Source organism: Bombina bombina, chromosome 1 (assembly GCF_027579735.1).
Source record: "Bombina bombina isolate aBomBom1 chromosome 1, aBomBom1.pri, whole genome shotgun sequence".
NCBI lineage: Eukaryota > Metazoa > Chordata > Amphibia > Anura > Bombinatoridae > Bombina > Bombina bombina.
In genome coordinates, this window is record NC_069499.1 from 109,172,100 (window position 1) to 109,186,127 (window position 14,028).

At 39.2% G+C, this 14,028-nt stretch overlaps 1 protein-coding gene across 1 annotated transcript in view; it reads right to left on the reverse strand.

The window, feature by feature from the left end:
* The window catches only part of TTC8 (tetratricopeptide repeat domain 8), a 333,163-nt gene that overhangs the window by 212,337 nt on the left and 106,798 nt on the right, over window positions 1-14,028 (reverse strand). The window contains exon 4 of the mRNA XM_053697577.1: window positions 7,868-8,027. Within this exon, the coding sequence (XP_053553552.1) occupies window positions 7,868-8,027 (160 nt within the window). The remainder of the gene's footprint in view (window positions 1-7,867; window positions 8,028-14,028) is intronic.

Here is a 14,028-nt window from a genome sequence, read left to right on the forward strand (position 1 = left end):
AGCAGGTTTCTTGACCTGCTTAGCTTTGTTCCAGCCTTGCATCGGTCTCCAGGCTGGCTTGGTTTGAGAAGAATTACCCTCTTGCTTAGAGGATGTAGAATTTGAGGCTGGTCCGTTTCTGCGAAAGGGACGAAAATTCGTTTTATTTTTAGCCTTAAAAGACCTATCCTGAGGAAGGGCGTGGCCCTTTCCCCCAGTGATGTCTGAAATAATCTCTTTCAAGTCAGGGCCAAACAGCGTTTTCCCCTTGAAAGGGATGTTAAGCAATTTGTTCTTGGAGGACACATCCGCTGACCAAGACTTTAGCCAAAGCGCTCTGCGCGCCACAATAGCAAAACCTGAATTTTTCGCCGCTAATCTAGCTAATTGCAAAGTGGCGTCTAAGGTAAAAGAGTTAGCCAATTTAAGTGCTTGAACTCTGTCCATAACCTCCTCATAAGAAGATGCTTTATTGAGCGACTTTTCTAGTTCTTCGAACCAGAAACACGCTGCTGTAGTGACAGGAACAATGCATGAAATTGGTTGTAGAAGGTAACCTTGCTGAACAAACATCTTTTTAAGCAAACCCTCTAATTTTTTATCCATAGGATCTTTGAAAGCACAACTATCTTCTATAGGGATAGTGGTGCGTTTGTTTAGAGTAGAAACCGCCCCCTCGACCTTGGGGACTGTCTGCCATAAGTCCTTCCTGGGGTCGGCCATAGGAAATAATTTCTTAAATATAGGGGGAGGGACAAAAGGTATGCCGGGCCTTTCCCATTCTTTATTTACAATGTCCGCCACCCGCTTGGGTATAGGAAAAGCTTCGGGGGGCACCGGGACCTCTAGGAACTTGTCCATCTTACATAATTTCTCTGGAATGACCAAATTGTCACAATCATCCAGAGTAGATAACACCTCCTTAAGCAGAGCGCGGAGATGTTCCAATTTAAATTTGAATGTAATAACGTCAGGTTCAGCTTGTTGAGAAATTTTTCCTGAATCTGAAATTTCTCCCTCAGACAAAACCTCCCTGGCCCCTTCAGACTGGTGTAAGGGCATGTCAGAACCATTATCATCAGCGTCCTCATGCTCTTCAGTATCTAAAACAGAGCAGTCGCGCTTTCGCTGATAAGTGGGCATTTTGGCTAAAATGTTTTTAATAGAATTATCCATTACAGCCGTTAATTGTTGCATAGTAAGGAGGATTGGCGCACTAGATGAACTAGGGACCTCCTGAGTGGGCAAGACTGGTGTAGACATAGAAGGAGATGATGCAGTACCATGCTTACTCCCCTCACTTAAGGAATCATTTTGGGCAACATTATTATCAGTGGCATCATTGTCCCTACTTTGTTTGTCACATTCATCACATATATTTAAATGGAGAGGAATAAAACTACATTTAAACACCAAAAAACTCTAAGCCATCTCCGTGGAGATGTTGCCTGTGCAACGGCAAAGAGAATGACTGGGGAAGGCGGAGCCTAGGAGGGATCATGTGACCAGCTTTGCTGGGCTCTTTGCCATTTCCTGTTGGGGAAGAGAATATCCAACAAGTAAGGATGACGCCGTGGACCGGACACACCTATGTTGGAGAAACATAATTTATGTAAGAACTTACCTGATAAATTCATTTCTTTCATATTAGCAAGAGTCCATGAGCTAGTGACGTATGGGATATACATTCCTACCAGGAGGGGCAAAGTTTCCCAAACCTCAAAATGCCTATAAATACACCCCTCACCACACCCACAAATCAGTTTAACGAATAGCCAAGAAGTGGGGTGATAAAAAAAGTGCGAAAGCATATAAAATAAGGAATTGGAATAGTTGTGCTTTATACAAAAAAATCATAACCACCACAAAAAGGGTGGGCCTCATGGACTCTTGCTAATATGAAAGAAATGAATTTATCAGGTAAGTTCTTACATAAATTATGTTTTCTTTCATGTAATTAGCAAGAGTCCATGAGCTAGTGACGTATGGGATAATGACTACCCAAGATGTGGATCTTTCCACGCAAGAGTCACTAGAGAGGGAGGGATAAAATAAAGACAGCCAATTCCTGCTGAAAATAATCCACACCCAAAATAAAGTTTAATGAAGACATAAGCAGAAGATTCAAACTGAAACCGCTGCCTGAAGTACTTTTCTACCAAAAACTGCTTTAGAAGAAGAAAACACATCAAAATGGTAGAATTTAGAAAAAGTATGCAAAGAGGACCAAGTTGCTGCTTTGCAAATCTGATCAACCGAAGCCTCATTCCTAAACGCCCAGGAAGTAGAAACTGACCTAGTAGAATGAGCTGTAATCCTTTGAGGCGGAGTTTTACCCGACTCGACATAAGCATGGTGAATTAAGGATTTCAACCAAGATGCCAAAGAAATGGCAGAAGCTTTCTGACCTTTTCTAGAACCGGAAAAGATGACAAATAGACTAGAAGTCTTTCGTAAAGACTTAGTAGCTTCAACATAATATTTCAAAGCTCTAACAACATCCAAAGAATGCAACGATTTCTCCTTAGAATTCTTAGGATTAGGACATAATGAAGGAACCACAATTTCTCTACTAATGTTGTTGGAATTCACAACCTTAGGTAAACATTCAAAAGAAGTTCGCAACACCGCCTTATCCTGATGGAAAATCAGAAAAGGAGACTCACAAGAAAGAGCAGATAATTCAGAGACTCTTCTGGCAGAAGAGATGGCCAAAAGGAACAAAACTTTCCAAGAAAGTAATTTAATGTCCAATGAATGCATGGGTTCAAAAGGAGGAGCTTGAAGAGCCCCCAGAACCAAATTCAAACTCCAAGGAGGAGAAATAGACTTAATGACAGGTTTTATACGAACCAAAGCTTGTACAAAACAATGAATATCAGGAAGATTAGCAATCTTTCTGTGAAAAAGAACAGAAAGAGCAGAGATTTGTCCTTTCAAGGAACTTGCGGACAAACCTTTATCTAAACCATCCTGAAGAAACTGTAAAATTCTCGGAATTTTAAAAGAATGCCAGGAAAAATGATGAGAAAGACACCAAGAAATATAAGTCTTCCAGACTCTATAATATATCTCTCTAGATACAGATTTACGAGCCTGTAACATAGTATTAATCACAGAGTCAGAGAAACCTCTTTGACCAAGAATCAAGCGTTCAATCTCCATACCTTTAAATTTAAGGATTTGAGATCCTGATGGAAGAAAGGACCTTGCGACAGAAGGTCTGGTCTTAACGGAAGAGTCCACGGCTGGCAAGAGGCCATCCGGACAAGATCCGCATACCAAAACCTGTGAGGCCATGCTGGAGCTACCAGCAGAACAAACGAGCATTCCTTCAGAATCTTGGAGATTACTCTTGGAAGAAGAACTAGAGGCGGAAAGAGATAGGCAGGATGATACTTCCAAGGAAGTGATAATGCATCCACTGCCTCCGCCTGAGGATCCCGGGATCTGGACAGATACCTGGGAAGTTTCTTGTTTAGATGAGAAGCCATCAGATCTATTTCTGGGAGTTCCCACATTTGAACAATCTGAAGAAATACCTCTGGGTGAAGAGACCATTCGCCCGGATGCAACGTTTGGCGACTGAGATAATCCGCTTCCCAATTGTCTATACCTGGGATATGAACCGCAGAGATTAGACAGGAGCTGGATTCCGCCCAAACCAGAATTCGAGATACTTCTTTCATAGCCAGAGGACTGTGAGTCCCTCCTTGATGATTGATGTATGCCACAGTTGTGACATTGTCTGTCTGAAAACAAATGAACGATTCTCTCTTCAGAAGAGGCCAAGACTGAAGAGCTCTGAAAATTGCACGGAGTTCCAAAATATTGATCGGTAATCTCACCTCCTGAGATTCCCAAACCCCTTGTGCCGTCAGAGACCCCCACACAGCTCCCCAACCTGTAAGACTTGCATCTGTTGAGATTATAGTCCAGGTCGGAAGAACAAAAGAAGCCCCCTGAATTAAACGATGGTGATCTGTCCACCACGTCAGAGAATGTCGTACAATCGGTTTTAAAGATATTAATTGAGATATCTTTGTGTAATCCCTGCACCATTGGTCCAGCATACAGAGCTGAAGAGGTCGCATGTGAAAACGAGCAAAGGGGATCGCGTCCGATGCAGCAGTCATAAGACCTAGAATTTCCATGCATAAGGCTACCGAAGGGAATGATTGTGACTGAAGGTTTCGACAAGCTGAAATCAATTTTAGACGTCTCTTGTCTGTCAAAGACAGAGTCATGGACACTGAATCTATCTGGAAACCCAAAAAGGTTACCCTTGTCTGAGGAATCAATGAACTTTTTAGTGAATTGATCCTCCAACCATGATCTTGAAGAAACAACACAAGTCGATTCGTATGAGATTCTGCTAAATGTGAAGACTGAGCAAGTACCAAGATATCGTCCAAATAAGGAAATACCACAATACCCTGTTCTCTGATTACAGACAGAAGGGCACCGAGAACCTTTGTAAAAATTCTTGGAGCTGTAGCTAGGCCAAACGGCAGAGCCACAAACTGGTAATGCTTGTCCAGGAAAGAGAATCTCAGGAACTGATAGTGAGCTGGATGAATCGGAATATGCAGATATGCATCCTGTAAATCTATTGTAGACATGTAATGCCCTTGCTGAACAAAAGGCAAGATAGTCCTTACAGTTACCATTTTGAATGTTGGTATCCTTACATAACGATTCAATATTTTTAGATCCAGAACTGGTCTGAAGGAATTCTCCTTCTTTGGTACAATGAAGAGATTCAAATAAAACCCCAGCCCCTGTTCCAAAACTGGAACTGGCATAATTACTCCAGCCAACTCTAGATCTGAAACACATTTCAGAAATGCTTGAGCTTTCACTGGGTTTACTGGGACACGGGAAAGAAAAAAATCTCTTTGCAGGAGGTCTTATCTTGAAACCAATTCTGTACCCTTCTGAAACAATGTTCTGAATCCAAAGATTGTGAACAGAATTGATCCAAATTTCTTTGAAAAAACGTAATCTGCCCCCTACCAGCTGAGCTGGAATGAGGGCCGCACCTTCATGTGGACTTAGAAGCTGGCTTTGCTTTTCTAGAAGGCTTGGATTTATTCCAGACTGGAGATGGTTTCCAAACTGAAACTGCTCCTGAGGATGAAGGATCAGGCTTTTGTTCTTTGTTGAAACGAAAGAAACGAAAACGATTATTAGCCCTGTTTTTACCTTTAGATTTTTTATCCTGTGGTAAAAAAGATCCTTTCCCACCAGTAACAGTTGAGATAATAGAATCCAACTGAGAACCAAATAATTTATTACCCTGGAAAGAAAGGGAAAGTAGAGTCGATTTAGAAGACATATCAGCATTCCAAGTTTTAAGCCATAAAGCTCTTCTAGCTAAAATAGCTAGAGACAAAAACCTGACATCAACTCTGATAATATCAAAAATGGCATCACAGATAAAATTATTAGCATGTTGAAGAAGAATAATAATATTTTGAGAATCATGATCTGTTACTTGTTGCGCTAAAGTTTCCAACCAAAAAGTTGAAGCTGCAGCAACATCAGCCAATGATATAGCAGGTCTAAGAAGATTACCTGAACACAGATAAGCTTTTCTTAGAAAGGATTCAATTTTCCTATCTAAAGGATCCTTAAAGGAAGTACCATCTGCCGTAGGAATAGTAGTATGTTTAGCAAGGGTAGAAATAGCCCCATCAACTTTAGGGATTTTGTCCCAAAACTCTAATCTGTCGGACGGCACAGGATATAATTGCTTAAAACGTTTAGAGGGAGTAAATGAATTACCCAAATTATTCCATTCTCTGGAAATTACTTCAGAAATAGCACCAGGAACAGGAAAAACTTCTGGAATAACCACAGGAGATTTAAAGACCTTGTCTAAACGTTTAGATTTAGTATCAAGAGGACCAGAATCCTCAATTTCTAAAGCAATTAAAACTTCTTTAAGTAAAGAACGAATAAATTCCATTTTAAATAAATATGAAGATTTATCAGCATCAACAGAATCCTCTGAACCAGAAGAATTATTAGAATCAGAATGATGATGTTCATTTAAAAATTCATCTGGATAACGAGAAGTTTTAAAAGATTTTTTGTGTTTACTAGAAGGAGGAATAACAGACATAGGCTTCTTAATGGATTCAGAAACAAAATCTCTTATGTTATCAGGAACACTCTGAACATTAGATGTTGTTGGAACTGCAACAGGTAATGGTACTTTACTAAAGGAAATATTATCTGCATTAACAAGTTTGTCATGACATTTAATACAAACAACAGCTGGAGGAACAGCTACCAAAAGTTTACAGCAGATACACTTAGCTTTGGTAGTTCCAGCACCAGACAGCGATTTTCCTGAAGTATCTTCGGACTCAGATGCAACGTGAGACATCTTGCAATATGTAAGAGAAAAAACAACATATAAAGCAAAATTGATCAAATTCCTTAAATGACAGTTTCAGGAATGGGAAAAAAATGCCAAAGAACAAGCTTCTAGCAACCAGAAGCAATGAAAAATGAGACTTAAATAATGTGGAGACAAAAGCGACGCCCCTATTTTTGCTTTTGGCGCCAAAATGATACCACATCCGGAACGCCGACATTTTTGGCGCAAAAGAACGTCAAAAAATGACGCAACTTCCGGCGACACGTATGACGCCGGAAACAGAAAAGATTTTTTGCGCCAAAAAAGTCCGCGCCAAGAATGACGCAATAAAATGAAGCATTTTCAGCCCCCCGCGAGCCTAAAAGCCCACAGGGAAAAAGTCAAATTTTTAAGGTAAGAAAAATGATTGATTCAAATGCATTATCCCAAATATGAAACTGACTGTCTGAAAAAAAGGAATGTTGAACATTCTGAGTCAAGGCAAATAAATGTTTGAATACATATATTTAGAACTTTAAAAAAAGTGCCCAACCATAGCTTTAGAGTGTCACAGAAAATAAGACTTACTTACCCCAGGACACTCATCTACATGTTTGTAGAAAGCCAAACCAGTACTGAAACGAAAATCAGCAGAGGTAATGGTATATATATATAAGAGTATATCGTCGATCTGAAAAGGGAGGTAAGAGATGAATCTCTACGACCGACAACAGAGAACCTATGAAATAGACCCCGTAGAAGGAGATCATTGAATTCAAACAGGCAATACTCTCTTCACATTCCTCTGACATTCACTGCACGCTGAGAGGAAAACCGGGCTCCAACCTGCTGCGGAGCGCATATCAATGTAGAATCTAGCACAAACTTACTTCACCACCTCCATAGGAGGCAAAGTTTGTAAAAACTGATTTGTGGGTGTGGTGAGGGGTGTATTTATAGGCATTTTGAGGTTTGGGAAACTTTGCCCCTCCTGGTAGGAATGTATATCCCATACGTCACTAGCTCATGGACTCTTGCTAATTACATGAAAGAAATGGTGCATTGCTCACAAAAAAATCTTTCATTCAGAAGTCACAGATTTGCAGGCCGGGAAAAGCTAGGGGACAGGGTTGAAAAAAATCCCTGAGAGCCAGTCAACAATAAATGCACTGCTGCTTTGCAGTGCTGCCCCATATGTTCACTTCAAACAGCACTTTGCTCTGGACGCACTCTGTTTAGGAAAACGTACACAGTTTAGCCAGAGCAAAGCTCTGTTTGAAGATAACAGTTTGATGTGGAACAGTGCTGCAAAGTGAAAGTGCTAACAGTTCCTGCATTTGTCCCATTCTTTCTGCAAGCATATACTGTGATCTCATATTACAGCATGTTCTGCCTTAAGGGCAATAACAATAGTAGCATATTAAGGCATTCAAAATAGCACACGCTCAATATCCTCACTATATTTATTACTGAAATTCAAGGGTCCTAATATTTTCTTAAGTCTACAACAAAATTCTTTACCGTTCCAAGTCGCACATGTCTTCCAGAAGCACTGGTGATAGGACGTGCTGTATGTGCAGTCCTTGGAGTTCTGATAGCCTGCTCCATAGTCCCTGGCCGACCAGACTGTGTGATGGGTCGCACAAACCCAGTCAGTGGTCTTCCTGATTGTGTTACAGGTCTATGGATTACAAGACAATATAGAATGAAATAACGGTCCTAAGTATAATGATTTATTTATAACAGGACATAATTAGATAAATAACTTACAATTAAATCACATGATATAGATAAGTAGACCCTTGGTCAACCATAGACAAAGGGGAAATGCTTTAACAAAAGAATTAAAGACACTTGACTTTCCTTAAACCATGCTTAAACTTTACTAATTCTCAAACAAAACTTCCACATTCCATATTTTAAACATAATAGTTTTTACACAGTAATAAAAATATATTTCTAGTGGGGGAAAAACAAAACTTTGTTATTGTCAATGTAAGCCAACAAGGCTGATTTTTAACACTGAGCAGTCAAAAAAGCCAGTCAAGCAGCTGAAATCTTGGTCTAGGTGTATGGTTGTTAACTAAATGTGTCAGATGCCATGTGGAAATAACGTAATGTTTTTATAAAATTTTTACTATCCATGCTTCACTTTTTAAGGATGATCTGTAATGGGGAAACAGGAAGGCGCCAATAGGGTGATAACGTAAAGGACCCGGACAAGTAAGTAAACGAAAAAAGGGTACTCACAAGCAGGGCGGCACTTGAACGTGCCTAACAACGCAGGCCGGGACCTCAGCGTCGCCCGGAAGACTCACAACGGCAACAACCAATCCTCGAGCCGGACCAAGTTCCGTGTGGCCAATCAGGAACGCTGGATACTGACACACCCTCCTCTTCGTATGCCGAATCCGAACACTGGCAGAAGGGTAGGGGATAGTGATATACCGTGTGTGACTCTCCCGATTACCGAGAGTTGAATAACAAAGGCCAACAAACTGGAAAGAGGAAGGAGCAAACTCCAGCAAAGTTAATTAAAACAATTTATTAAAAAGTTTTAAAAACAATGCATAAAAGCAACGCGTTTCTCGGCTACACAGAGCCGTTTCATCAGGCTGTTATACACATTCTAAAATGCCTACTGCTTTAAACCCTTCCTCTAACCAATCAAAACACTTGAAATTTCCACACACCCTCCCCACCTCAGCGTGCGTGTCAGCCACAGCTGATATGGAGAGTGCAAGGATACATATGCGTTCAACTTAAAATCCAACAATTTGATATCACCTTATATTTAGTATCTATTCTAATTCAACATTATATTATTGCTAACATCACAACTGGGATCAATGACGGTTGTTACGATTTTTCATGTGTCTTTCATGTTAATATACATGACAAATATTCACAAATGAACATTCATTTCAGGGTTAAATACACCATAGATCTTGCACATTAGCCATTGAACAGAGCTGGACTTATATAATATTCTTAATTGGTCAAATAACAAATAAATAAATATTGCTCCTCATTGGAAACTAACAGATTATACAGTTTATACAGTTCACCAATATAGCACACAATGAATGCTCAATCACAGTAGATAAATTAATCAAAACCAAACCGATAGAACATTATTTAATCTATAAACTGATGATAGTGTACCCTAAAAACCCTACAAATCTACAATTACTCGTAACAAAAAGAGACAAATCAACTATGGAAAGCTGCAAGATCAATATTGGCATTGAGACCTGATGGATGTAAAGTCTGAAGCCTATAGATCCAAAAGGTCTCTCTCTGTCTAAGTCTATAGAAACGGTTATAAAAGTCTGATCTTGGAATGTGTTCAATGGGAGTAATTTGTAGACAATGTAAATTTCCACTATGTTTGGTGTTACAATGTCGTGGTACACTATGTAATTTGAAGTTCTTTTTGATGTTTCTAAAGTGTTCTGACCACCTAATGCTCAAGCGTCTACAAGTGCGCCCTACGTATTGAAACCCACAAATGCAGGACAATAAGTAAATCACATAATTCGACGCGCATGTCATCCGATAACTCATTTTATAAGTTTTGGAAGTTGTATTTGATTTAAACGTATCTACATTATGTGTTATGAAGTCACACATTTTGCATTTTTTATGGTTACATTTGAAACTGCCCTTTCTTTGTATTTTACAGATAATGTCATTGGCCTTATTGGTATTGCTACTAGTCATGTTGGTCCTATTTTTAACCACTTTACTAGGTGCCAAAATCCTTTTCAAATTGGGTGCTCTTTTGTAAACAATAGTGGGTTTATTATCCAACAGTGGGCCTAAAATAGGATCTTTTAATAGAATTTTCCAGTGTTTCATAATACTCTTTTTGATTATACTGTGATTACAATTATATTCAGTAATGAACATGGTCCTATTGCCCATGCCCACCTGAGTTTGTGTGTCTACTACCTTTTTCTCGAAATATTTATTTCTGTCATCATTTTTTGCCCTGTTAAAGGCCCTGGTGATAATGTGTTCTGGATATTTTTTCTCTTCAAATCTATCTTTGAGGATTTTACTCTGTATCTCATAATCTGTTAGACTGCTGCAGTTCCTGCGAACTCACTTGAACTGCCCATATGGTACATTTCTTTTCCAAGGTAGGTGATGATTGCTTCTAAAGTCCAAATAACTGTTGCAATCAACCTGCTTGAAATGAGTACTGGTTGAAATCCTACCCTCAGTGAAACTTAACTCTAAGTCCAGAAATACAACAGTTTTAGAGTCTATTGTGCTGGTGAATTTTAAGCCCTTGTTGTTACTATTCAAATGTTTCACAAAGTCTTCGGCTAGCAGTCTATCACCCTTCCACACCACGACCAGATCGTCTATATACCTGCCATAGTATACCAGGTTCGCCCCAAACGCAGAGTTGTAGATATATTGTTGTTCAAATGATCCCATAAAAAGGTTGGCGTAACTTGGGGCGAACCTGGTACCCATGGCCGTCCCTTTTATTTGGAGGTAATAATCATCCTGGTAGACGAAATAGTTGTGGTGTAAGATAAATGATATTAGTGACAAGATAAAATGTTTCTGGGTGTCTGGTAAATACATGTCTGTTTCCAAAAAACTGGAAACTGCTTGTAGTCCAAGACTGTGTGATATATTAGAATATAAGGCTTGGACATCACACGTGATCCAAATTAAGTCCTGTGTGATGTTAATCTGTTCTAGTTTGTTTATGAGGTCTGAGGAATCTCGTATGTAAGATTCAAGACCGACGACATATTTTTGCAGGAAGAAGTCGACATATGAAGATGCATTATCTGTTAGGCTGCCTATTCCCGATATTATCGGGCGGCCAGGGGGGCATCTGGGGTCTTTGTGCAGCTTCGGTAAATGGTAGTAAAATGCACGATTTGGCTCTATAGGGATAAGGTAATCTTTTTCTTTTTTGGTGACAATTCCTTCTTTAAACGCACCCTCTACTAAATCCCTTAAAGTCGCCAAAAATTTGGAGGTAGGATCGAAAGTCATTTTGGTATAATAATTTTTGTCATTCAGGATCCTATCGGACTCCATAAGGTAGTCCCCAAGATCCTGGATGACAATCCCTCCGCCTAGGTAGTGGGATCTACAATTTATCTTCTCATCCTCTGACCAATGATGAGATCTGGGTCCTAGGAAAGGGGCTTTCCTTTAGCCCGTCCAATACACATAACATGTTTTCACTTTTTGTAGATCTCAATAGGTTCACACAAAAACTTTCGATGCAGAAATATTTTGCAGAAAAGAAAATTAAAGACGATGGTAATAGACCACTTTTGACAGATTCAATGGATTCTAGGCTTAATAACCAAATAACTCCGGTGTATGAACCTGAATCCCTACTTGATCACTTATGTGAAGGTTTTGTACATACATGTTTGAGGAACAATCCAATTTCACCCCTAAACTAGCAAATAATGCCCATATAGAGATTTTCAGGCAGCTGGTTAGCGATGAATTTGATCAATTGCCGAAGGGTATCAATGGTAAAGGGAACCTGTTCGGGAACGAGAAACGTGCTTTAGAAATGTTAAAAAAGAATAAATCTATAGTGATTAGACAAGCCGATAAAGGCGGAGGGATTGTCATCCAGGATCTTGGGGACTACCTTATGGAGTCCGATAGGATCCTGAATGACAAAAATTATTATACCAAAATGACTTTCGATCCTACCTCCAAATTTTTGGCGACTTAAGGGATTTAGTAGAGGGTGCGTTTAAAGAAGGAATTGTCACCAAAAAAGAAAAAGATTACCTTATCCCTATAGAGCCAAATCGTGCATTTTACTACCATTTACCGAAGCTGCACAAAGACCCCAGATGCCCCCCTGGCCGCCCGATAATATCGGGAATAGGCAGCCTAACAGATAATGCATCTTCATATGTCGACTTCTTCCTGCAAAAATATGTCGTCGGTCTTGAATCTTACATACGAGATTCCTCAGACCTCATAAACAAACTAGAACAGATTAACATCACACAGGACTTAATTTGGATCACGTGTGATGTCCAAGCCTTATATTCTAATATATCACACAGTCTTGGACTACAAGCAGTTTCCAGTTTTTTGGAAACAGACATGTATTTACCAGACACCCAGAAACATTTTATCTTGTCACTAATATCATTTATCTTACACCACAACTATTTCGTCTACCAGGATGATTATTACCTCCAAATAAAAGGGACGGCCATGGGTACCAGGTTCGCCCCAAGTTACGCCAACCTTTTTATGGGATCATTTGAACAACAATATATCTACAACTCTGCGTTTGGGGCGAACCTGGTATACTATGGCAGGTATATAGACGATCTGGTCGTGGTGTGGAAGGGTGATAGACTGCTAGCCGAAGACTTTGTGAAACATTTGAATAGTAACAACAAGGGCTTAAAATTCACCAGCACAATAGACTCTAAAACTGTTGTATTTCTGGACTTAGAGTTAAGTTTCACTGAGGGTAGGATTTCAACCAGTACTCATTTCAAGCAGGTTGATTGCAACAGTTATTTGGACTTTAGAAGCAATCATCACCTACCTTGGAAAAGAAATGTACCATATGGGCAGTTCAAGCGAGTTCGCAGGAACTGCAGCAGTCTAACAGATTATGAGATACAGAGTAAAATCCTCAAAGATAGATTTGAAGAGAAAAAATATCCAGAACACATTATCACCAGTGCCTTTAACAGGGCAAAAAATGATGACAGAAATAAATATTTCGAGAAAAAGGTAGTAGACACACAAACTCAGGTGGGCATGGGCAATAGGACCATGTTCATTACTGAATATAATTGTAATCACAGTATAATCAAAAAGAGTATTATGAAACACTGGAAAATTCTATTAAAAGATCCTATTTTAGGCCCACTGTTGGATAATAAACCCACTATTGTTTACAAAAGAGCACCCAATTTGAAAAGGATTTTGGCACCTAGTAAAGTGGTTAAAAATAGGACCAACATGACTAGTAGCAATACCAATAAGGCCAATGACATTATCTGTAAAATACAAAGAAAGGGCAGTTTCAAATGTAACCATAAAAAATGCAAAATGTGTGACTTCATAACACATAATGTAGATACGTTTAAATCAAATACAACTTCCAAAACTTATAAAATGAGTTATCGGATGACATGCGCGTCGAATTATGTGATTTACTTATTGTCCTGCATTTGTGGGTTTCAATACATAGGGCGCACTTGTAGACGCTTGAGCATTAGGTGGTCAGAACACTTTAGAAACATCAAAAAGAACTTCAAATTACATAGTGTACCACGACATTGTAACACCAAACATAGTGGAAATTTACATTGTCTACAAATTACTCCCATTGAACACATTCCAAGATCAGACTTTTATAACCGTTTCTATAGACTTAGACAGAGAGAGACCTTTTGGATCTATAGGCTTCAGACTTTACATCCATCAGGTCTCAATGCCAATATTGATCTTGCAGCTTTCCATAGTTGATTTGTCTCTTTTTGTTACGAGTAATTGTAGATTTGTAGGGTTTTTAGGGTACACTATCATCAGTTTATAGATTAAATAATGTTCTATCGGTTTGGTTTTGATTAATTTATCTACTGTGATTGAGCATTCATTGTGTGCTATATTGGTGAACTGTATAAACTGTATAATCTGTTAGTTTC